Below are 27,432 nucleotides of genomic sequence, written 5' to 3'. Positions count from 1 at the left end.
TTTTTTCTCAAATTTTTTTTTCTCAATTTTTTTTTCTTAAATTTTTTTTTCTCAAAATTTTTTTTTTTTTTCTTAATTTTTTTTTCTCAAATTCTTTTTTCTCAAAAATTTTTTTTCTCAATTTTTTTTTCTAAAAAATTTTTTTTCTCAAATTTTTTTTTCTCAAAAAATTTTTTTCTCAAATTTTTTTTCTCAAAAAAAATGTTTTCTCAAAAAAAGTTTTTTTCTCAAAATGTTTTTTTTTTCTCAAAAAAAATTCGCCATGGTAACGCGGATTGGAAAGAAAGTTAATAGCACACCATTACAAAAGACCCTTTATCTCATGATCCGTTTGTCGTACAGACATGTGGGTGGTGTCATGAAGAACCATAATGTTAAAGCTTATGCAAAAAATGCTAATGTTAAAAAATGTAACGCTAATGCTAACACCAACCGCTACACAAGGTTGCACAGACTTAGCGAGCTGCAGGCACACTTAAAATTTCTTAGAAATTTTCTTTTCTAGTTATTATTATTATTATATAAGTATGGCGGATTACAATAAGTGTTTTGCCATTGCATGGCAGGCACACTTAATGAATTGAATTCATAAGACGTATGATTATGTATGATGTAATTCAGATCACAGTCAGACATTTTATTTTGTATTTTTTTAAGGTCATTTTATTTGTATTTTTTGAATACAATACAATGAAGGTTGAAGTTTTAATTCATATTGAGAGTGGGACTGAGGTTCAGATATAATAACATGTAGCCGTATGAGGCCTGCCGTTATCATAGATAACATGGAACGTCCCAATTTATTTGTTTACTACCTCAGTTAGTTTTGTTTAGTTAAGTGTGCCTGCTATGCAATAGCAAAACACTTATTGTAATCCGCCATACTTAAGTCATTAAGTCTTTCGCCACGAATTTCTGCACGTAATAACTGCCGCACAATTTACGCCACCGCCGCAATATATACATCAAAACGTGCGGCTCGGCCGGGAATGGTGTGCTATTACTTTTCTTTCCGATCCGCGTTACCATTGCGACGTAATTCGCAAAAAACGACGCCAAAAAACCCCATTGACTTAGAATGGGGGAAACTTCGGCACGTAATAACTGCCGCACGATTTACGCCACCCCCGCAATATATATGTCATAGTATATAAGAGAACCAGCACATTCGAGACGCGGAGCACTCGTGGTGCGGCACGGGGCGGAGCAAGCGGTCGCCAATACAACGTACTCCAGGCGGTGCGCCGCTCTATTGTCCACGACACTGCGAGCGGCTACCGAAGCCCCCCTGTATCCACGAAGCCCAAACGAGTTACGAGGCCCCCCTGGGTCCACGAAGCCCCAAGCGGCGCGAAGGCCAGCGGACCTTGGTCCTGCTCTTCGCCCCCGAGCGCCGCAGGCGCGAGTGGCCGCGAAGAGCGGGCCAGGGCCGCGCGGCCGGCGGAGCGCCGCGCGAGTTACGAAGCCGTGGTGAATGCAATCGTTATATTTATGCCCAGGCCGTAAGGCCTGGGCAAGCGCACGTTAAACGCCCTGTCCAAGTGACTACAATGGAGCTAATGGCTAGGCTAGGCTAGGCTAGGCTAGGCTAGGCTAGGCTAGTAAATAAAGAGTAAACACTTCCGGTCTGCGGCGAGTTCAAAGCGTGACGTAACTCTCTTATCCAGTGGCTGACGTCGCCATCTGGTGGTGATTAGTGTGTGGTGAACGTCAAAACGAGTGCTCCTTGACAACTTTTACTGGTTTCTTGAACATACTGTAACATATACATCAAAATGTGCGGCTCGGCCGGGAATGGTGTGCTATTACTTTTCTTTCCGATCCGCTTTCCGATTGCGATGTAATTCGCAAAAAACAACGCCCAAAAACTCCATTGACTTTGAATGGGGGACTCCGAAAAAAACCCAGAAACTTTGGCGCCACATAACTCTGCCATACTTTTGCCTAGCAACGTCATTTAAAATGTAAAATGCTCACACAACTTTGGTCTTTTTCCGACCAATAGGGATGAGCTGTAATTGATTAAGCCTCGCCCCCTCTTTAACAGGAAGTGCCCTTCACCAAACAGGAAGTGCCTCTATAACTCATGAACCGTTTGTCGTACAGACTTGTGGCTGGTGTCATACCTTTTATTTTTTTCTCAAATTTTTTTTTCTCAATTTTTTTTTTCTCAAATTTTTTTTTCTCAAATTTTTTTTTTCTCAAAAATTTTTTTTCTCAAATTTTTTTTTTCTCAAATTTTTTTTCTCAAATTTTTTTTTTCTCCAAATTTTTTTTTTCTCAAATTTTTTTTTCTCAAATTTTTTTTCTCAATTTTTTTTCTCAAAAATTTTTTTTTCTCAAAAAATGTTTTTTCTCAACATTTTTTTCTCAAAACATTTTTTTCTCAATTTTTTTTTTCTCAAAATTTTTTTTTCTCAAAATTGTTTTCTCAAAATTATTTTTTTCTCAACATTTTTTTTTCTCAATTTTTTTTTCAAAATTTCTTTTTCTCAAAAAAGTTTTTTTCTCAAATTTTTTTTCTCACAAAACAATTTTTTCTCAAAAAACTGTCGTTAAAGTGCGACCCGTGATAACGGCCACAAATGCTCCAAAACGCCACTAATTAGTCGAAATGGCTGACTTCCTGTTTGGTTTCTGATTGGCTGCTGGCCTTGTGACGTGGGTAGAGCTGCGAGGGCCTGGTCATCGCTGCTTGCAGCTTTAATTCATTAATCGTCCATGACCTTAATTGGGGCCTATTTCGCCAAACAGGAAGTGCCCCTCACCAAACAGGAAGTGACCCTTGATCTCGTGAACCGTTTGTCATACAGACACGCGGGTTGCGTCAAATGAAATAACGCTAATGCTAACACCAACCGCTACACAAGGTTGCACAGACTTAGCGAGCTGCAGGCACACTTAAAATTTCTTAGAAATTTTCTCTTCTAGTTTTCAACCTATTTTCATGTAATTGGTCCTCACGAATGCTCACGATAAAATGGTAATACAAATAAAAATAAAACACTTCATAAACCCAGTGACATCATCATTAGGCATTTTTTTCTTTTTTAAACAAGATTTCACTTTTTTATATATATACTGTATACGGTTGTGCTCGAAATTATTCAACCCCCTCTGAAAATTAGGTTCATTAGTGTAGCCACTGTTCCTTTGTCTTACCTCAAAACCGTACTTTTAGGAACATTCATTGCTTGATTGTCTACCAACCATCCTTATGTGACTAATTCTGTGGTCTTGAGCATGTATTTGTTATACTAACAATAATCAGTGTTGGGGAAGTTAAAGTTACATGTAACTGAGTTACGTAACTAAGTTACATTTTGCTGTAACTTGCTTGTAACTGAGTTACATTTTGGCTCAAGTTACAAGTTACAAGAAGTTACAAGCGAAGTTATAATTTTACATTTAAGTTTTGTTAAGATTGACGATCAAAATGTCGAGATCATATATATATTTTTTTTCTTTTTTACTTTATTTTAGGAACACAGATGTTTACTAAAGAAAATGTCAACCTTTTTGAAATAAAACATAAAACTCAGTTGAGAGGCATATTTCTGCTGGCATGTGACTTTTTTGTAGGATATTATATTATATGTATTTTTGGACTCATGTCAATTTGTGTTTTCAAATATTAAACCACTTGAACCGTAAATTAATAAATGTAATAAACTTGACCTTTGACTCTGTACTTAGTCTGCTCTTTTCCCCCTCTACACCAAACTTCTTTGCAGCCTGTAGATCTGCTATTTTTGGCAAAAGTTCTCAGAATATGGACTCTAGAGTTCAAGTGGTTATGAAAAAAAAAAAGGAGATGAAGGTTTCTATCGCACAAATATTTGGAGGACCCCCTGTAGTAACTCTGAGGACCCCAAGGGGTCCCAGACCCCCTGTTGAAGACCCTTGGTATACAACTTGGAAGAGCGGACGAGAGTGGTTGCTTCAGTCTTTCTTTTGGCGTCTCTCCATGATGTGAACGACCAGGACGGCAGACACCATGATGGTCAGACTGACGGAGAACAGGACAATCTTCACCAGATACACAAACCCACTGGAACTCACAGAACCTGCACACACGGAGAATGAAACACAAACAAGCAGGTTAGAGGCACATCATGTCACCGGTGGTATGTTCAGTAAAATGCAAAACAATGACAGGGCATGACATTAAGGCTTGTCCTGTTGTCCCGGGACAAGTAATAAATCCTTCCGGACAAGCTCGTTAAAAATGTACTTGTCCTTTGGACAAGGGGCTCTTGGTTTCACTTTTTCTGTGATGCTCCTAGCAGCTTTGAGCTGTATGCAGACTATGGATTGACCATACTATGGAGTGGAGGATGGAGGGAGCAAGGGTTGTCGTTAGCAGTCCTTTTGTTATTTATTCTATTTCAATATCTGACTCCTATGCATGCATTTAAGAAAGAAATCACTGTGAAATGTCACATTTTTATCCGGACAAGTGACTTTTGTGCCCGGACAAGTGAATGGGAAACGTACTTGTCCAAAGGACAAGTGCCTCGAAAAGTTAATGTTAAGCCCTGAATGATGAAACGCAGAACAAATGACAAATCTATAGCGAGGCATGAATAGTTATTAAGACATTTTTACATGACGATTAATTGTCATACAAATGATTGAACACTGGAGCAAAGGAATAAAAGTACATTAGGCTTTTAGTTTTTGAGGTAAACTGAATATACAAAGAAATGACTGTCATAGTAGGCCTATATACAAACTAAAGACAGTCAGCTTACAGGAATCAGGGCTGGAGGACACTGGGACCACTGGCACCACAGTCAGATTTATTGGGGACTCTGCATCTGGTAAAACATGAATGAATGAATGAATGAACGAACGAACGAACGAACGAACGAACGAACGAACGAACGAACGACTGAATGAATGGATTAATGGATTAATGGACAAATGAATGAATGCATGCATGAAAAAGAAATATATATATATATATATATATATATATATATATATATATATATATATATATATATATAATTTATATATATTCTTGACTTATTTGCACTGATTTTGGTCACTTATTTTCTGGCCCTGCACTATTGGGTTGTGTTGGTTGTACTGTGTACTATTGCTGTGTTGATATGGCGGTGTGATACTTGTGTTGCATGACTGCATCGTTTAGCATTGACTGTTATGTGCACTTTCTTTTTTGCTTGGCACTGTTTGTTAAGTTATGCTTTGAGTATAGCTTTTTTGTGTGTGTGACGTGTCACTTATGAGCGTTGAATGTTTCGTGGTCACTTTATGTATACCGGTATATTCTTCTTTTTTTTTGTGCAATAGCTCTTCGACACTTTGTTTATATTTTCTTTTTTTGTGCTTACTCTTTGGACTGTACACTACAGTACTCTTTTTCTTTTTCTTACTTCTTTGTAACTTGTAACCTTAAACTGCTGTGCTGCCTCTGGGCAACTGAATTTCCCCCGTGGGATAATAAAGGTATCTATCTATCTATCTATCTATCTATCTATCTATCTATCTAATTAATTAATTAATTAATTAATTAATGCATGAATGCATGAAAGAAATAGTGGTGAAAGGTTTTGTTGGAAGGACAAATTGACCCAGTAAAAAAAATACATTAATACAATTATATATATTAATTAAAATATAAAAATAAATAATAAAAAAAAGAAACAGAGGGGGTGAACTATTAGCGAGGCAGATAAAGTGCATATTACAGGTGAATCGTTCACTTGCGGATACAAGCACCAAAATTGGCACACATACTCCTTAGGCATTGCTCTTTTCAGAAAACCATCTGGCCAAAAAAAAAATCAAGATGGCGGCCAATTTTCATGATGGCCGCCATTGAATATACAGTAATCTTGCTTTCCGCAATAAAATCCCATAGACTTGTCCTATTTGAATGATTTTGGTGTCAAATCATACATTTATCACTATGTAGAATCCAAATGGACCCATGGACTTACTCAATGGCTTCCTTGTACCATATATCAGTCCCGGAATTCTAATATTCTGCTAAATTAGAGGTTTGTGTTATGTCTGACTCGGGTAAAATGGGTGGTAGTGTATATCTTAGTATTGTTAGAGGTTTATAGTGTGTGTGTGTGTGTGTGTGTGTGTGTGTGTGTGTGTGTGTGTGTGTGTGTGTGTGTGTGTGTGTGTGTGTGTGCGTGTGTGTGTGTGTGTGTGTGTGTGGGGGGGGGGGGGGGTGGTAATGTAGTAACTCAACAGAGCGGATTTCAATGCACAGCGGCTGACGCGGCTAAAATGCATGTTAGATATAATAACGCCGTGGGATCACTCTTTGTCTAGTCTCTATTCTTCGACCTTTTCGACTTGGGTAACCCTGCCAGGAGTACAAGACTCCTGCCGACATAGCTCTGGGGGTCATGGAGACACGCAAACTGCCTCACCACGATAAGGTGATGATCCCGTCGAGGCAGGAGGTAGTTTTTCTTTTGTCTTTAATTTTTTTTTTTTTTTTTACGTTTTTTCTATCTAGGGCCTAGGCAGTATAGTACAATAGTATAGTAGGCCTAGACTACAACGCTTCTAAACCTCGCACCTGCAGCTGCACAGTGCCGTGCAGGTCAGACCAAAGCGGTAGCATTTGCATCGACTGCAGCATTCCAACTTGCATCCACACTTGGTCAGCTGCTGGCAACTCTCTGCAATGGGTGGGAGCTCAGTCCAATCAATCTGCCACAGATCTCCTTTCTTGGTCCAGCCCCAGTTGTCAGGAGTCTGCATTTCTGGTTGACATACTGTTGACTGACTCCAGATGCAGGCCGCTTGATAGGAAGCGCGCTTCACATGTTGCTTCAGTGCTGCTTGCGTTGGAGGAATGGCTTTGTATGGCCTCTGCTTCCGAGCAAACAAGTCCAACCTCGAATCATTGACACCTTCAGCTGTGCTGGATCGGTCGTACATCATGACCACAAACTTCTCCAAGGTTTTCAGGTCTTCATCATCCACTACAGGTGTGTAATGGCTGAGTTTGCTGAAGACACCGGAAGCCTCATCACAAACATTCCAGGTTTGCCACGCAGTCTTCTTCCCCTTTCCGCGGAATGCTGAAACAACATCGCAGCCAGTGAAGGCATGGAAGAAGAGCATCCCTTTGCTCTTTTCTGCAAGAGTGCAACACAGGTCATGAACAGGAATCCACTTTAAGTTCTGTCTTTGGCCAAAGACTGCATGTTGCCACCCCAGCCAGATTGATAGTGCTGTTGCTGAGAGCATCTTCTTCCTTCCATCTAGTCTGAAAGCTGAAACTAGATCGAAGCGTGGACGTGGGGTGAGACGCAGGGTGACAGGCTTGGGCAAAATTCCTTCAAAATGGCAAAACTTTATGAGAGAAAATGACAACAAAGCTGAGCTATTCAACTTTCTGGCTGATAAGATAGCATGTGTGGCCTCACTAAATGTGGTTATTGTGACCAAGGAAGAAGATGCTCTCAGCAACAGCACTATCAATCTGGCTGGGGTGGCACCATGCAGTCTTTGGCCAAAGACAGAACTTAAAGTGGATTCCTGTTCATGACCTGTGTTGCACTCTTGCAGAAAAGAGCAAAGGGATGCTCTTCTTCCATGCCTTCACTGGCTGCGATGTTGTTTCAGCATTCCGCGGAAAGGGGAAGAAGACTGCGTGGCAAACCTGGAATGTTTGTGATGAGGCTTCCGGTGTCTTCAGCAAACTCAGCCATTACACACCTGTAGTGGATGATGAAGACCTGAAAACCTTGGAGAAGTTTGTGGTCATGATGTACGACCGATCCAGCACAGCTGAAGGTGTCAATGATGCGAGGTTGGACTTGTTTGCTCGGAAGCAGAGGCCATACAAAGCCATTCCTCCAACGCAAGCAGCACTGAAGCAACATGTGAAGCGCGCTTCCTATCAAGCGGCCTGCATCTGGAGTCAGTCAACAGTATGTCAACCAGAAATGCAGACTCCTGACAACTGGGGCTGGACCAAGAAAGGAGATCTGTGGCAGATTGATTGGACTGAGCTCCCACCCATTGCAGAGAGTTGCCAGCAGCTGACCAAGTGTGGATGCAAGTTGGAATGCTGCAGTCGATGCAAATGCTACCGCTTTGGTCTGACCTGCACGGCACTGTGCAGCTGCAGGTGCGAGGTTTAGAAGCGTTGTAGTCTAGGCCTACTATACTATTGTACTATACTGCCTAGGCCCTAGATAGAAAAAAATAATAATAATTAAAGACAAAAAAAAAACTACCTCCTGCCTCGACGGGATCATCACCTTATCGTGGTGAGGCAGTTTGCGTGTCTCCATGACCCCCAGAGCTATGTCGGCAGGAGTCTTGTACTCCTGGCAGGGTTACCCAAGTCGAAAAGGTCGAAGAATAGAGACTAGACAAAGAGTGATCCCACGGCGCTATTATATCTAACATGCATTTTAGCCGCGTCAGCCGCTGTGCATTGAAATCCGCTCTGTTGAGTTACTACATTACTACATTACCACCCCCCCCCCCCCCCCCCACACACACACACACACATACACATACACACTATAAACCTCTAACAATACTAAGATATACACTACCACCCATTTTACCCGAGTCAGACATAACACAAACCTCTAATTTAGCAGAATATTAGAATTCCGGGACTGATATATGGTACAAGGAAGCCAGTGAGTAAGTCCATGGGTCCAAATTTGGATTCTACATAGTGAAAAATGTATGATTTGACACCAAGATCATTCAAATAGGACAGGTCTATGGTATTTTATCGCGGAATGCAAGATTACTGTATATTCAATGGCGGCCATCTTGAAAAATGGCCGCCATCTTGAAATGTTATTTGGCCAGATGGTTTTCTGAAAAGAGCAATCCCTAAGGAGTATGTGTGCCAATTTTGGTGCTTGTATCCGCAAGTGAACGATTATTTCTGTTATCTGCCCGGCTACTCCTCTAAGGAGGATACATATAGAACATTAAAACCATTACAGAACCATGACAGATTAACAAGTGCATTACCTTTTAAATCAGTATATTTGTGTTCGGCTGTTAGGCTTTGAGGTAAGCTGAATATACAAAGAAATTACGTCATATATACCAACAAAAGACAGTCAGCTTACAGGAATCAGGGCTGGAGGACACTGGGACCACTGGCAACACAGTCAGATTTATTGGGGACTCTGGTAAATCTGGTAAAACATGAATGAATGAATGAATGAATGAATGAATGAATGAATAATGAATGAATGAATGAAAGAAAGAAATAGTGGTGAAAGGTTTTGTTGGAAGACCAAATTGACTCAGTAAAAAAGAACAAATACAATTATATATAATAATAAATAATAAAACCTTAAAAACGATTAAAAAAAAAAGAAACAGAGGGGGTGAACTATACTCCTCTAAGGAGGATACATATAGAACATGAAAACCGTTACAGAACCATGACAGATTAACATTTTAAATCAAGACAAACCTGTCCCTTTTCTTTTCCATTACATTAGGTTAGCCTATACACTTACCTGTAACTGGTTCATAATAGTCATCATAGTCCATTAATGTCCAGTCATCATAATCTTCAAAAGGTCTAGTCTGTGACCACACTGGGAAACATTATGGTAAATGGTGCATTTTTATAGCTCCTTTATCCAAGGCACTTTACATAGATTGTGCATTACATTCGCCCATTCACACACACACACACACACACACACACACACACACACACACACACACACACACACACACACACACACACACACACACACACACACACACACATTCATTACATTCACCCATTCACATTCATTACATTCACCCATTCACACACCGATGGCAGAGGAAACCATGCAAGGCACCAACCTGCTCACCGGGAGCAACTAGGGGTTCAGAGTCTTGCTCAAGGACTCTTCCACACTAATAACTCTGGGGGAGCCTGGGATCAAACTGGGAACCCTTCGAGAACCCTCCGTGATCTAATGCCGGTTTCTCTACCCCTGAGCCAATGCCCTCATTATAAAATTAGTGCTGCCAATCCAACATTAAAATTCGACTTTCAGTTGAAGAGAAATGACAAATTAGGTTAGCCATGTTTTCAATTACGCTTCATGGCTGCTTCCAGACTTCAACTACAGTAGCCGGTTTCAACAATAGTTCCAAAGTTATATCAACCAAACAATATGTCCAGAATCAGTGTTGATTTTGACAGCAAAATTAGATTCAGTTTCAGTCAGTCTTTTTAAATAAAATGTAATATAGTTTTTGTCATATTTTAGTCATCTGAAATGTTTTTGTTTTGGTCTAGTTTTAGTCAACTAAATATCATTAAGAGTTTAGTCATCTACATGACTATCTACAGTTGATTTTGTCGACAAAAAAGGTATTTTGGCGGGTCTTCATGGCGTTGTAATGCCCGATTTTACACTTGGTTGCATGCTGAAAAATAGCCGATCTACTATAGTAGATCTGCTATTTTCAAAGCGCAACTCCTTAGCACAACCAAACATAAAACGACTACATTTAGTCTAGTTTTTTATTAGTTGACAAAATTATCAATATATTTAGTCTTAGCCATCATAGCTTTATAGTATTTATTTAATTTTTATTTTGTTTTCGTCAATCAAAAGAGGTTGCATGTCGACGTCAGTTTTAGCCGACGAAATCAACACTGATGTTCAGAATACAATTATACTGTACAATAGAAAGGTGTTCCTCAACAATTACACTGTACAATAGAAAGGTGTTGCTCAACAATTACACTGTACAATAGAAAGGTGTTCCTCCTACCTGACGCTGCTGTGCAGATGAGCAGTCCCACTACCACGAGCACAGACATTCTACAGTACAATGCTGCTCTGCGTGGGAAACTACACTAGTATTGTGCTATTCTTCTCTTAAATGAAACTAGTATTCTCTTAAATGCACGTCTTTTCTTCCCTGTCTTCACCACCATTTCCTGTTGTTGCGTCAACTTCCCTATTCAATAGAAGCTGTGGTGGACATAAATTAAGTAGGCACCACACAAAAATAAAATAGACAAAATCACAAAGCAAAAATAATAATGGATGCAGACCTCTGTATCATGCAAAACATAGCCTATAGTTTTAACACCAACTTTTATTTATTTTTGTAGTTTTGTTTAGGCAAATGAACAAAGAATTGGCACATCTTACATACTATACTCTCAGTGAGCATTGCTGCGTGAGAAAGAGGTAGTGAAACTAGTGTTTTGCACGATCAGAGGTCACCAACATGTCCGTACCGTATGCAGACAAATGTGTCCGTGGTGATTTTGTCCGTGGCAAATTTTAGATTTTCTTTTTTTACACACCATTCTTATTTTAAACCTAAGTCCCAATTAGGCCCACTGAATGTCTCCAGGTTTTCTTCCTAATATGTAACACTATGACACTATGGCATTAGGTGTCCACTATTACTAGTGGTTCTCAAATGTTGTATTCGCAAGGAACCCCATAACACTGAGAGTGTACAAATGGAAGTTACAGACCTGTTATGGTCATTGAGGGCTATCCCTTGTGTTTCTTTTTTTATTATAATTATTGTCTATTTTTGACAAAAAATGTCCACCACAAGCCAGCATGGCAATGGCCCCAGTGCATGATACAGTGGTCTTCTTCCTCTATTGTTTTTGCAAACCTGAGCAGCCCTATAGGCTCATTTCACAATGCGTTATGTGAGTGTGTAGATCTACCATTTCTGCTATTTATTTAAGGATAAGGATAAGGATTATGATGAGGACTAAGAGCTTCTATCCATTGCTTTTTTTATCCCACAATTTTTTAACCCTTTTTCACCCAGTGCCAATTGCCTATGTAATCATGGGCTCTGCTCTCCCTCTGCCGCGCCTGGGGAGACAACGGACTGACCTCATGCTTCCTTCTATGCATGTGGAGTCCGAGTTGCTTCTTTTCACCTGATAGAGGGGATTTCCCTGGTTTGGACGTAGTGCGTGGAAGGAACACGTTATTCCAACCAGTTTTTTTTTTCCCTCCATCAGGCACCCCGGCTGGCCAGGGGGAGGCATTATAGAGACCAGGATTACTGCATGTTTTTGTGAGGGTATCAATCCTAGGAGACATGGGGAGAACATGCAAACTCCACACAGAAAGGCCCTATCGCCAACCCCACCTAGTAAGATGTGGGCGCTGATGATGCGGAGGGAGGAACACGCCCCCAGCACCCATCCCCCAGCATCCCCCGGCGGGAATCGAACCCAGAACCTTCTAGCTGTGAGGCGAAGCACTGACCACTGCGCCACCGTACCCCCCGCTTCTATCCATTGCTGTTAGAGCCATGAACAAGAACTTAGCGTAGGGTTAGGCAACCATAGTGTGAGAGAGTGCACTCATATCTATATGCAATTTACATCCTGCATAATACATTAATTCAAACTGATAACTTTGACAGGAGAGGGAGTCTGGGAGATAAGTGGGTTATTGCTTGAGTCTATTGACCATTAGACCTATCCTCCTATACAACCTAATGTACAATAATGTATTTCTAAAGAAGAACAAACATAAAGGTTGTTATTTATAGCCCATCAAAATCTATTGGAAAACTAAATGTTGACATGGCACACTGACTATGAAGAACATGAAAACATGGCATTTCATATAAGAAAGGTTGCCGACCCCTGACATAGATAGACAATAGGACAAAAACAGCTAAAACAGCTGTAGCTGTTTCTGTCCTACTGTGCCAATTGTCCTATTGTTTCTGCCCAGTGTTCATTTTGTGACTGAACCGAACCAAACTAAATTCGTCTCTAAATGGGGACTGGGGAGTATGCACAACGGCCCTAAAAATGTATTTTTGATGATGCCATCGAAATGGCAGATTTTCTCTTGGCTGCATGCCGTGAATAGACGATCTACATGCTCATGATGTACAAGCTAATCTGCTCATGATGTCGTGAATAGACGTTCTACAAGCTCACAACGTTGTAAACTTGTAGATCAGCTATTTTTGGTCTGTGAAATGTTGTATGTTTGACTCCACTGCATTTCTAGGAAAGGGTCCCTGGGACCCAAACGAACAAAAATACATTCTGGATTAACCACTTAATAATAAAAATAGCAGATCTACAAGCTCACAACTTGTCGCAACACGGTGCATTGTGGAGCTTGCAGGTTGGCTACTTTCACTATTTTTGGACATTTTAGAAATTGTAGTCTTTTCTTACAATTTTTGGGGGGAATGTACTTTGTAATTTGTCTTTAGATTTTAATTTGAAGTTGTTGGCATATGAACTTAATGGTAGGCTATTAGCTAGTCATGTCAGTGTTTACAGCCTTGTCAACTGATATTGAACTAACAACGTGTTGTAATGCCATGACTAAACACTAAACAGCCTTTTCTGGGTCAATAATACCAACAATACTGACGCTATAATATTGTGAATGACTGCAGTAAATGATATATCCAGCAGGTGTCACACTTTAGCCATTTATTTTTACGGTGTGGCTCTGTAGAATAGGAGGCGAGCTGACTGCTGTCTGTTGTCCAGAGCCAATCTTACAAAACAATATGTCCCATGTTTTTGGAGCCGTGTGCAGAGCACATGGGCTCCCTCTGAGTGGCAATGTGTGTCCTGTCTCACCAGAGTCTGTGTCCAGTCGAGTTTGAACAGGATCTGCCCATGCGCAATTCTTTGGATGGGATTTATGTCACTTTGAAGTGAGCCGATTTTTTGGATGGGATTTATGTCACTTTGAAGTGAGCCGATTTTTTGGATGGGATTTATGTCACTTTGAAGTGAGCCGATTTTTTGGATGGGATTTATGTCACTTTGAAGTGAGCCGATTTTTTGGATGGGATTTATGTCACTTTGAAGTGAGCCGAATCTCTGGGATCCGTTCTTTTCAAAGAGCCGTTCAAAAGTTATTTATTTTGTAAATACTTTGTAGATTTTGATTATAATTACAAATCACTTCAATCAAAAACATAGACCTGGAACTGCTCAAATTCACGGCTCCACTTCGAACCGAGGTTTGATTTTTCATTCATTTTCTAGATCACTGGTTTCCAAACACTGGGTCCCTTAATTTCTTCGTTTCCTAGAATTAGTTTTTAATTATTATATCAAAACATTTTCAATAAACATTCCCCAAAAAGAAAAGAAAAATCATGAATAATAAATAATTAAAATATTCATTTCAGTAATTTCATCAAGGAATAAAGAAAAATCGAGAAATTCCATAAATTAGAACACAAATGTAGTGAAAATAGCCAATCTACAAGCTCACACCGCGGCATGAAGCGACACGTTGTGAGCTTGTAGATCTGCTGTCTTCACTATGTTGGGTCCCAATTTAATTTATCTTTTGTGTCACAAGCTAAATTTTGGGAACCACTGTTCTAGATGGTCAGTGTGCCACATCAGATCAACACTTTTGGCAAAAAAAAGAAGAAAAAAACAGCTGATCTACAAGCTCACAAGCGTGCAGATCAGCTTAGCTATATTCAGGCGAACAGATTTGGTGTAGAGGAAAATGCTTTACAACATAGTATAGAGCAGGGGTCTTCAACATTTTCAGGCCAAGGACCCCTTAGCTGAGAGAGAACCCCCCCCCCCCCACAACCTTGTCATAGATTCCATATAGTTTAATCGTTTGACAGAACAATCAGTGTATTTTGGATTTGTGTACATTTGAGTTTTCAGATCTACTTAGTCGGCTCTTTTCCCCCTCTACACCAAACCTCTTTTACCGGAAATAGCTGATCTAAAAGCTCACAGCAGCGTGAGGGGTTGTGAGCTTGTAGATCTGCTATTTTTGGCTAAAGTTTAGTTCTCAGAATATGGACTCTAGAGGGTTTGTGGTTAATATAAAAAAAAAGGAGAACAAGTTTCTAGCACACTAAGATTTGGAGGACTCCCCACGGGTCCCGGACAGTATTCGTGTTCTTGAATGTCTTTATTGCAGACTCATGGTCCATAGAAAAACATACAATTACATACAAAAAATAAACACAAATAAAAACAACAAATGAACATTTTAGACAGGGCATTTGTGACAGTTATACATACTGTAGGCTCTTAAAGCCAATGCCTCCTAAGGCTAGGGTTACTTATACTGACAATGACGCTATTCATTCACAGACTCATCCAAGCGACACACATCAATCTATGCATGAGATGATCTATGCATAAAGTTCCCAAGAACTGCATAAAAAGGATTGACTCTTGCAGCCACGAACATTTCATTCTGCCATTTGAGTAAAATTCCCATGGCATCATAAGCTACTTGGAATTTTCTGAAAACCTTTTGTAAAAAAAGGAAAAGAAAAATGTTTTCCTTTCAATGTCACAGAGCTCTGAATCTGTCTTGAGAGATTACCCTCTGCATGACACAGTTCAAAATAAGCTAAATAATATATATATATATATATATATATATATATATATATATATATATATATATATATAGTAACCAGGGACGTGCTGGCCATTGGGAAAAGCGGGACAACTCCCGAACGGCCGGTTCATTCCCGGCCGGTCCAGGCCGGCCATTAGGAAAAAAAATAAAAATAAATATCGGCCTTCGTTCCATTTTGGGCGCTGGGCAGCCAACAAAGTAAATCATCACTGTCGGGCAGAAACCTTGTATCTCCAAGTTTCAAATTTGTAATTTTTTTCGCAAAGCAAAGCCCTGCTTCATCATACAAGGCCGTCGCACAAAAGTAGTGAAAACAGCAGATCTACAAGCACACAACGCCTCGCACAAATAATTTTTAAAATGATAAATACAAAACAAACGGTTTTGGACATACAAGATTTCCACCCGACAACGACGAAATATATAACTCGTGTAATTGGCCCACTGGCTTGTCACTTGTCATGATTTGAAATGGCAAATCTTAGTTGCAGTCTCTCTCTATAGCGCGCAATGAGGGCCTCTCCAACTCTTTTTCCCAGGCTGAATCAGGGGCCCAGCACGTCCCTGATAGTAACTGTTATGTTTTACGTTTTTAAGAAATTGCATCAGATATATAATGCATAGTCTCATGTCTCACCTGCAGGTGCTGTGTCATGTGCAGGTGTGAAAACAATTGATAAATTAATCAATGATTAAATAGATTTTGGCGCAGCGTAGTAGCAGACCCTCAACATGTGATTCAAATTAGGCCCCTCCCACTAACCTTGGAAGTAGGGGCGGGCGATCTGGTGATAACATTGAGACGATACAATGTCTCCACGATATGCCTTTTCAGAGATATTGTATACCATGATACCATAAAAAATACTGTTGAATTGTTAATAGGCTACAGAGATTCATTGCAGAATGTATTTAAACCTACATTTTGGTCTAAATCAGTAGTTCTCAAACTTGAAATGTCAAGGTCTCCACTTAACTCTGACAGTATACAAATGAAACCAAATGGACCTGTGGTTTCATTTGTATACTGTCAGAGTAACATATTTGTAAGGATTAATTTAGACCTCCCAAAAGGACCCACAGAGTCCCTGGACCCCACTTTGAGGACCACTGGTCTAAATGGTCGGTTACTCCTTTTCCTTTTAGTTCTTGTTATCTTGTAGTAGGTGGTTGTACTGTTAATTAACTTGAAAAATAACCATAAAAACCAACATGAAAAAGAATCGTGATAAGATTGTGTATTGTGATCCAGCTTGGGAAAATAGTGATATATCACCCACCCCTACTTGGAAGCCAATTACAGCTAATGAAATCATGTTTTTGCTACAACGTGGATGTACAACGTGTATAAATAGACTTTAAGTGGTTTAGATTTATGGTACATTCCCTCAGCTGAGAGCATATTTACTGGCTGCCTGAGTTCCAGAGAGAAGTGCAGCAACAACCACCTGACCATTAATTGCAGCACAAATGATTGCAATTAACAATCTAATTGTGTTTTTAAACGAAAATCTAATCAAAATCTATTAAAAAGATCTATGCTGCTACTACATTTACTGTATACTTTCGAAAGCTTCAGATGAAGGGAAATGACTGTGATGATCATCTCAAAACGTCCGTGCGTCAGTCCGTCACGCTGACACAGCACGACGCTGATTGCCTCTCACACGCTGCTCAAGTCAGCTGTCACTGCTTAAAGGACAACTCCGCCCTAAATAACATCTAGGCTCATTTTCCTACTTTTATTGATCCCAAAAGACTGTCCATGGGGTCTATTAGGCAGGAAAGCCCCTGTTGTCCAGTTTCCCCAGCAGAATGTAGCAGCTGTCACAGCATAGAGTGGAGCCCATAAGCCTATTGCTTTTACACTATTTGTTGCGGTCAAAAGGATTATTATTGTTCAGGTGTTACTAGTTGTCATAGTTGTCATTACTAATACTAACACATCCATGCCTTGGTTGTCCCACACAAGCTGCCACAGTCTTGTAAATCATGTTTTGGGGTGAGGATTCGGCACAACTGCCAATCAAAGTGACTGTACACAGTCTCCCCTTTCTGGGACTTGGCAAAACACAGAAGAGCCTAACATCTGTTTAGCAGACCACGGCAGCTTGTGTCGGACAACCAAGGCATAGATGTGTTTGTAATGACAACTAGTAACCCAATCATGAAATCACATAGTCATTTGGGACCAATCTAAGTAGGAAAAAGAGCCTAGATGTTATTTGGGGGCGGAGCTGTCCTTTAACGCGCTGATTCACCAGGGGTCGCTCCTGTCGCAATTGGATAACACGCAGTTCATGAACTGACCCCTGTGTGTCTGGGTGAATGCGTCTCCACTCGTCTTCAACTTTCGGGGGAATTGTTGTGTATAAAACACAGTTTCACAGACGTGTTTCAGCACGGCCTGACGGTCCGCTTCTCGCCCTTACGGCGTGTTACTTGTAGGGAAGGGGCGATATGAAAATGTCATATCACGATTATTGTGCTAATAGCGATTTACGATATTATCGCGATAATCAAAATCCATTATCCTGGGGCGGAACATTTGCCAAAAAATGTTGAGCTTGTAGATCGGATATTTTTTGGCAAAGACATTTGATAGAGAGTGAAAAAAAGGATTACCGGTACGTACGTATATTATTCATGGGTTGCATTTGTAGTCCTACACCAGCCATTTTGAGGACCAACACAGGTGTTTTGATTAACTTAGAACATTGGTTCTGTGCCAATCAGACAAATTGAACACCTGTGTTGGTCCTCAATATCGCCGGTTTAGGACTACAAATGCAACCCATGAATAAGTACCTTTTACCAATTATAGAGAGACTAAGTGGTACCAGATGTGCAGCTCTGCATTGCATGACGGAGGACAATTTGACGATAGATTAAATCTCCACGATACGATTATCATGTTTTTTATCACGATAAACGATAATATGTCAGAGGTACAGAATCAGATCCATCGCCTCCCGTTCTGCACTCCGCACGCCAACACTGAGCAGCTTCTATTCCACAGCAACAACTACACCGTCACAACCGTTGGGTTTCTCCTCTCCTGTGTGAATTCTCTGGTGACGTTTGAGATTACTGCTCTGGATGAAACGTTTCCCACACTGGTCACAGTGGTAGGGCTTTTCTGCCGGGTGAATTCGCCGGTGAACTTTGAGACATTCCTTTGTGTCGAACCCTTTGTTACACTGGTCGCAGTAGAACGGAAAATCTCCCTTATGAATTCCCTCGTGACGTTTGAGACCGGTGCTGCGGCTGAACCGCTTCCCACACTTGCCACAGCGGTAAGGTTTCTCTCCCGTGTGATGAGTTCTCTCGTGACGTTGGAAATTGATTCTCTGGCTGAACCCTTTCCCGCACTTCTCACAGTTGTAGGGTTTCTCCGCTCTGTGCGTTCTCCTGTGCAACCGGAGATGACTGCTCTGGCCGAAGCCTTTCCCGCACTCGTCGCAGCGGTACGGCCTCGATCCAGTGTGGGATCTCTGGTGTTCTTTGAGAACGGATTCTTTGTTGAACCACGCTCCGCACAGGTCACAGTGGTAGGGCTTTTCGCCTCCGTGAGTTTCCTCGTGGCGTTTGAGGCTACCGCTGCGGCCGAACTGCTTCCCGCACTGCTTGTGCTCACAGCGGTAGGGTTTCTCTCCGCTGTGAGTCGACTCGTGATTTTTGAGACTGCTGCTGCAGCTGAAGCCTTTCCCACACTCTTCACAGCGGTAGGGTCTTTCTCCTGTATGCAGCCTCTGGTGATGTTTGAGATGAGTCTTTGAGGAGAACCATTTATCACAGTGCTCACAGTGGTACGGCTTGTTATCTCCCTGGTGAATCTTCTCGTGACTTTTGAGACCGGTGCTGCGGCTGAACTGTTTCCCGCACTGGTCACAGCGGAACGGTTTCTCTCCTCCGTGAGTCCTCTCGTGACGTTTGAGACTGCCGATGCGGCCGAACTGTTTCCCGCACTGGTCACAGCGGTAGGGTTTCTCTCCGCTGTGAGTCGTCTCGTGGTTTTTTAGACTGCTGCTGCTGCTGAATGCTTTCCCACACTCTTCACAGCGGTAAGGTCGCTCTCCCGTATGAGTTCTCTGGTGATGTTTGAGATGAGTACTTGTGGTGAACCCTTTATCGCACTGGTCGCAGTGAAACTTCTTCTCTGCCGTGTGAATCCGCTGGTGATGTTTGAGATGGCTGTTAATGCTGTACAGGTATTTCTTCAGTTGTAGTTGAGCATCTTGGATGGTGCCTGAGGGGAGATCTAAAAAAAGAAAAAACATTAAATGTTTTGAAATAACATTCTGTACTGTTACATACAGCGCTCCAGAGGTACATAGCGGAGACGGCCAACGTCATTTTGTAGTCAAAACTCGCTACACTTTGGCCGGTAACTACCAAACCGGAATCAGTTTAAAACCAAAACAATTCCCCGCGCTCAAGGACATCATTTTAGGGCCTACCCCAATAAAACCCTTGATGCAGCGTAGTTTTGCTTATTTTTTAAAAACCTTTGTTTGGTATATCCATCTTTTAATCCAACTCGCAGCGCACTTCTCTAGCAATTAAATCAGTGGTGTGATATGGATTTTAGAAGTGGTGCCCCTCAAAATTCATGACATCACGTACGTACGCGCGTGCATGCGCAATTGCGCATGTGTGCACGCATGCCTGCCGCGCAGTGCTAGTTGAAATACTGTATTCAACATCACAACATTTTTAATGTAGCCTAATTATATTTCTTATTATTTAGTTACATTGTTAATTAGTTTCAATTAATGTGTTTCAATTAATGTATTTTTTTATATAAAATATAAAATAACTTTACATATTACATAGACCTTACTTTACAATCATAGACACTTTTGGAACTCTCCCTCCGCTATGCGTGCAGCTCTGACAAAACAACACACTGCTTCGTTTTTCTTCCACTTTTGTGAAGTAAACAGATGAGATGTTCACAAAAGGTAAGACGTTTTCGCGAACGGCAGAGCTTCCCCGCGACGCAAACGATTGTGGATCACAAGAGTGGGGAAGCTTATCTTGGAGCTGCATAGCGGAGGGAGAGGTTCCGAGAGGTTCCGAAAGGAGCTAAATGTCTGCAAAGAATGCAAGGCGAACGTGCTGCTGGCCGTGTACAAGTGTAAATGAGTATGTGGGTGAGAACTGCCTACCCGAGTATTGTTATGCAAAGCAGCTAGCCAGGTAGGGGGACTGAAGTGTTCGTGCTGACCGCGGCGTCACACAACTTGACGACGTGCGTGCACGCGCGTGTCATGTGTGCGTGCATGTGGGGCGTGTGTACGTGCAGCTTGAAAAAAAGAAGTCTGGTCTCGCCGAGCCCAACCGAGCCCATGGCATCTCACCCCTGAATTAAATGGATGGGGAAACAAAAAGCGGGGTACCGAAACAAACTGACGCCACTTCTTCTGCTTGTTTACAGTTTAGGCCATGCACAGACAATATCACACGGCCCGTTGTAAATTCAGTACTTTCACTTCTACTCCACAACATCTCGGAGGCAAATATTGTATTTTTACTCCATTTATATGAAAACTTTAATTACTTTGAAGATTTGGATTATTATTACAAAACATACATTAACCACTTCAGCTTGGTATACATTTCGGCCATTTGAAAATAGCCTATCTACAAGCTCACAATGCATCGCAATGCAACACATTGTGAGCTTGTAGATCTTCTATTTTCAGAAGTTATATACATTTGAAAACTTGAAATGTGACATTCTGAATAGTGAGTACTTTTACTCTTTTATCCAAGTAGATTTTGAATTCCTGACTTTTACTTGTAACGGAGTAGGCCTACACCTACATTGCAGTATTGATACTTTTACTTATGCTCCTTTACTTATTGATTGATTGAAGAATGTATTAGAAGTTTGCAATAGGAAAAAGCACAGTTTCATGACAGTACAAATCACTGGTACAAGGCCAACTAAAAGGAGATCCTAGTAGGCTTTTTGGCTTTTTTGTACACAGGAACCACAATATGTATCTCATATACCATTGAAAGACAGACGGATGGAACACAGTACTTTGCATAGGATAACATCAATTAGAAAATTAAGAAAAAAGGAGAAGCAGATAGTTACAGTGGAAAGGGGGGGGGCTTAGTCTATTTACAGATTTCGAGAAGCAGCCGTCTGTAGGTAACTTTTCAGACTGATTTTAAAGAAGGTTAGGGATTTACACTCCTTTAGGACTTGCGGGAGGGCGTTCTGCATGGTACTGTGTTCTATCCGTCTGTCATTCAATGTTACTAGCCCTTACCCGTTCGAAGTACTGTGCACACAGTATATGAGTGATGGAAAGTAACTTTAACTGGTGCTTGCATGATAATATGTAGGAGCACCAATGTAAGAAATAGCCTACCCATTTTGTTTAATGGCTATAGAGATACTGTGTACGGATCTGCATGATTTTTGGACAAAATCTGTAGGAGTACTGTGCAAGATGTGTTACTCAAACCTGCCTCCTGGTGGCGCTGTAACAGCGCCAGACACTCAGACAGACACCAAAGAAACCCCCCCCCCCCCCGCCCGCCCGCCCACACACACACACACACACACACACACACACACACACACACACACACACACACACACACACACACACACACACACACACAAGGGCTGATTTTTGGAGTCGACTCGAGTCGTGGGGTTCATTCCGACGTGTCGACGAATCGTTTTATAGTCTACTTTGTGTAAAAAAAAAGAAAAAAAAAGTATTGCTTTAAACGTCCACATCAACATAACACAATAATACATTAAGATGATTGAATACACGGTGTTTCGGTGATATCGGTGCACGAGCAAAAGCGTTATCTGCATAGCAATGTTAATGTACAACACACCGTTAAAACAAATGAAACATCTCCGCTGTTCAACCCTGCCCCGTCTCTCTGCAGCGTGCCGTGCAGTAGAGATGAGACATTCGCGAACGATTCCGCTCTCTTGAACGGCTCTTTTAAATGAACGATGGGATCCAGTCCGCAGTCGCGGGACACCGAGCACTGACAGAGTAATGAGTCAGTGTCGAGAACGGATTCATTTCAGAAACGGATCATAAACAGCGGGAGGCACAGCTCCCAGCTAGAGCCCTCAGTGTGGACATGTGGACGCAAACACAGCGAAACAAACATCATCATGGATTACTTACAACACTGGAACAATTCAGAAGCACTTTAATTAGAAAATGTAACTTGTAGCCTACACTTGTGTATGTTAATTTGACTTTAGTAGATTGTTTAATTACTTTGTGGACGTGCGTTTGTGCTGTGGCAGGTTATTTAATATGGGATTTTGACAGCGTGCTTCTCCTCTTAACGGAACACCGTCCCGGCTCCGAATGTTTTAACGATGCGGCGGTTCTGGCCGTTCCGTCTCACTTTCACCCCTTCGCTGGTGCGAGACAATAAATAACTGTTCGCCAATTGCTACATCTCTCAATTGGAAGTACATGACACCAGTCCAGCAGTGTACCGCAGTAGTAGGCTAACTGGTGATATAAAAAAATATATATTTTCGACTCCTCGACTCACACAATTGGCGTCGATTCCCGGGGCTTAAAGCGACGCGTCGATTCGTCGATTTTTAGAGGACAAGCCTAACACACACACACACATTTTAGCAAAGTTGTGCAACCCCCCTGCACGCCTGCGCGCACGCACACACACGCACACGCACACGCACACGCACACGCACACGCACACACACACACACACACACACACACACACACACACACACACACACACACACACACACACACACACATTCCTCCCAGCAGACACAGCATTCTTGACAACAAAGTAAATCCTAACAGTTTTCGGAAAAACATATGCTATATATCATTGGTTCCAACTTTGTCATGTCAAGTAACCCCAAAAAGATGTGTTTGGCCGCGGACCCCATCTCAATTTCATTTTTCCACCGGGGACCCCAGAAGCAAAGATTTTGGTTAAAAATGTTGCCTCATGCTAGATGCAGAATAGATATGCCTCATGCTAGATGCAGAAAAGATACGCGATAAAAATGCTAATATACAGCATACGATTTGTGAAAGTGACAAACGGGCTTCGCAGTTATGTCAGGTGTGCTCATATGCTATGGTCATGCGGATTCAGATCAATTGCTCCAGCCAATGAGGAGAAACGCTCGGACAGACGACAGACAGACAGACAGACAGACAGACAGACAGACAGACATTCGGAAAATTATGTTTGATATGAGATACATCAATGGTTTTTCCTTTCCTGTGTAAATAAGCCAAGTGCTTTCTAGGATCTCCTTTTAGTTAATTGACCTTGTACCAGTGACTGTACCGTCATGAGACTACCTTTTCCTATGCAAACTTCTAATAGTCTTCAATCAATCAATCAAAACGACATTTTTTGTGGTATAGCAGGGGAACGAATTTGAGCCTTTTTTAGAGCCAAAAAAGGTCTGAACGTTATTAGTGGAGCTGCCTCTGGTGTTGTAGTTGTGGACATCCTTGACGTTATGGCTTTAGCGCGGGTAGAGCTTAATGATTTGCTGCCAGAACATTGCCTCTTTGCAATGCTAGCCTTACATTAAGACAACCTACCGAGACTTATATCCCGATTAGGGAGTCTTACTGGTACATGTGATGTTGGGACGACGTTCCGTCGCCGGGTCGCCCCAACGTCACACTGCGGAAGTCTCGGTAGGGTTGTCTTAATATATGGCCACCTCTTTGCCATAAATTGATAAATATAAATAACTTGTGTGATCTCACCAGTAGTTTGGATGGTGCTCAGGTCCAGCGCCTCTCCAGTGGAGTTGGACTCAGAGCCAGGGTTGGTATGGAGGATGCCGTGTTCCCTCTTCAAGTGGCTGCTCAGGTGCGTCGTGCTGCCGCTGAAAGCTATGGAAGCGCCGCATTCTTTACAGAGGGCCTGCGTCTTGTCCAGTTTACCGTCTTCTTTCTTGTAAAACCCAAAGTGCTTCCAAACGTTCGACTTGAACTTTTTAGGAGCGTCAAAGATCACTGCGAGCTCAGCGTTGCTGCTGCAGCTGTCCCTGGCCGCCATGTTTGTTGTTTAGAGGTGGGACCTATGGGTGGGACGCTCGCGAACGAATAGGGTCTTTTGAACGGCTCTTTGAAATGAATGGCGGGATCCGGTTCGCTGTAGGGAGCCGCTCAGTGGGAAAAGTAGGCTACTCAATTGCTTTACTCAATTTCTTTATCAATACTGCAATCAATGTGGAAATACTCTGCCACAAGTATAAGTTTGGACTTTAGTAAAAGTATAGTCTCGCGTAGCCAGACAACTATTCCACAATCTCCGAATGCTATATAGAGTCTGGAAGAGCAGCTCCCGAACGGCGAGTATCGGAAGTAGCCACTGCTGCACTGAACTGTAGTCCCATTGGAAACATAACAGAAACACAATAGCTCAGACAAAGTCATTCGAGCTGCCTATTATTGTTATGAGTGTATAGTTTATGAAACGTTTGAAAACATCATGAAGGTGACACCAATAACACCAGAGAAAGACAAAATAAAGCCCCCAGAAATGTTGAAAGGAGACATAACGCTTCCAGTAGGACATGTTATTGCTACTGCACCAAGGGAGCGGTTGCGTCACATCCGCTTTATCTCGCACTCACCGTTTCTATTTCAGTCTGCCAGACTGTATGCCAGGAGCATTTGACCAAATCGCGGAGGCAACAGTCTGGCCACGCGAGACTAGTAAAAGTACAAAAGTATTGGTGTCAAAATGTACTTAAAGGGGAAGACCACCCATTTTCAAAATTGAACTGTGTCATTATACCTTAGAGGAGTTGTGTGGAAATAGAAGGTATATTATCTAAGGTATATTAATGACATATTTCAATATTGAAAATGGGTGGTCTTCCCCTTTAAAGTAGTAGAAAGTACTCATTATGCAGAATGTCCTGTTTCACAGGTTTTCAAATGAATACAATGTAGACAAATCCTTTGAAAATAGCAGATTTTTCAAATGGCAGTATGTATGTATGTATATATATGTCCGAAATAAATGTATATAGGGTTGAAGTTATTTGTAATTATATAATCAAAATCTACAGGGTAACTAGTAACTCTAATGAGCCAGTCTTTTGAACGGCTCTTTGAAATGAACGGATCCCAGAGATCCAGCTCACTTCAAAGAGCCATAAATCCCATCTCTATGTGTTTTGGAATTGAGTCCTAACGGCTTCCGTCCGTGTTCAGTACAAAATCGCGAAATAGTGATGGTGCGTTCCGAGACGCCTCGGAAACACGCAGGATAGAATGAAATACAGCATGGGTAAAACGATGCAACCGTGAGGTTTACCGACGCAGACACGCGGCGAACGATGCATCACGATTTCAGCCGTCAGTAACTGAAAACATTTAGTCCATATTTTTACATTTTGAATATAGATATAGTTTGATTACCAGCCTGTAAACCACAAACTAGTAGTTTTTAATCTGTTAAATTGTTAATGCACTCTCTGCTCCCTCCGCTGAATATTAGGCTATATTTCTTACTGCTGTTGCAAACTGTTGAGATATACTGTTTTCCGCTTTCCATAAGTATTCTATTTTATAATTCCTAATATATGAGCTAAGTAAAACACAATCTAATAGACCGTTTGTCAGCCTTCTGATTGGTCCCTGAGACTCCCTGACTGGCCAACCAGAAAAAAACATTCACTTTTTGCTATCGGGGGTGGAGTTTGTGCAGTGGAGATTCTGGAGAATGTTAAATGTGGCTTTCAAAACTGTCCGCAGTGCGCGACACGGCGATCGCCCGGTACGGCCGCGATCTCGGCCGTGATCTCGCTCATCATAATGAATAAGCTTCAACAAACTAGTTCACATGGACCATATCAATGGTCTAAGAGTCACGATTGGGTACATATATTTTAAATGGGCAGAATTACGAAAAGCCAGCCTATTATGTGAGGTTAGGATTATAGTTCTGTCCTCTTCCTACCCAGGATGCAATGCGCGGTCTATTCTCTTTCTGATCCAGAGGATTAAACTAATTAAAACATTTATTTTCGGGGGGAAAACTACTGTTTTGCTATGTAATTACTGTACCTTTTTCTTCCCTTTTTCTTAATATCACGTAGATGTGTTTTTTTGTGGTACTTTATATAGCTGTAATGAGGCTATGAAGGGAAAAAAAATCCCATCCACTACCACTATAAAATAATCTGCAAAGAGGATTCTGTCCCACTGGGATTAAACAAATTAAAACATATATTTTCGGGTAAACCCCCTGTTTTGCAATGTAACTACTGTACCTTTGTCTTCCCTTTTTATTAATATCACCTAGATGTTTTTCCTTTGGTACTTTATATAGCTGTAATGAGGCTATGAAGGGAAAAAAAATCCCATTCACTGCCACTATAAAAACAATCTGCCCAGGGTCAAATGTCCTATCATAGTAACAGGGCAGAATGGGGCGGGATTTGCAAAAGGGCTTATTGATTTATGTCTGTGAATTGGTTAAAATAATATTGAACCAATGAAAAGTATTAAAAAGCCCTTCAGTCAAAACCTCCTAACTCCACTTGAGCTCATTTTTCTGAAAATTAACATTCTGGAGTTAGGAGGTTTCGGCCCGACAGCAGAGATATAATATAGCGTCACATACAAGTATTTAAGTCACAATACCAAGCTAAACGATGAGCAGGGGTCATCGCCATGTTGACATTTTTGTCAACATTATTTATTTGCCATGGACATCCAGAACAGTCCTGAATGACCATAACAGGCTTGTAACTCTGAGAGTGTACACATGGAACCGTGAGGGTCCATTTGGTTCCATTTGTACTCTCTCAAGTTAAGGGGTTTGAGAACCACTAGTAGGACTCCTAATGAGCCATACATAGGCCTAATGTCATAGTAAATCAGTGTTTTATTATTCTGAAGAAAACCTGGAGATTTGAGATTCAGTAAATTGGGGATTATGATCAAAAGAAGAAGAACATAATGGTGTGTAAAACAGGACCCTGCTAAAGATGATGAGCCATCATCCATAAACTGAACTACAGTATG

General features: G+C 41.3%; 1 protein-coding gene across 1 annotated transcript; it reads right to left on the bottom strand.

Moving 5' to 3' along the window:
• Positions 1-18,338: 18,338 nt before the first annotated feature.
• Positions 18,339-24,448, bottom strand: LOC308295359 (uncharacterized protein; the record flags this gene model as incomplete). Its single annotated transcript, XM_080738414.1, has 2 exons — positions 18,339-19,638; positions 24,154-24,448. 2 exons carry the CDS (start codon positions 24,446-24,448, stop codon positions 18,386-18,388), a joined length of 1,548 nt encoding a protein of 515 aa, XP_080594540.1. The 3' UTR covers positions 18,339-18,385.
• Between the last annotated feature and the right edge of the window lie 2,984 nt (positions 24,449-27,432).

Source organism: Nannobrachium achirus (genome assembly GCF_963921795.1).
Source record: "Nannobrachium achirus genome assembly, chromosome: 12".
In the NCBI taxonomy this organism is placed as follows: Eukaryota; Metazoa; Chordata; class Actinopteri; order Myctophiformes; family Myctophidae; genus Nannobrachium; species Nannobrachium achirus.
Note: the sequence above shows the minus strand (reverse complement) of the source record. Positions and strands in the feature narration are given on the sequence as shown.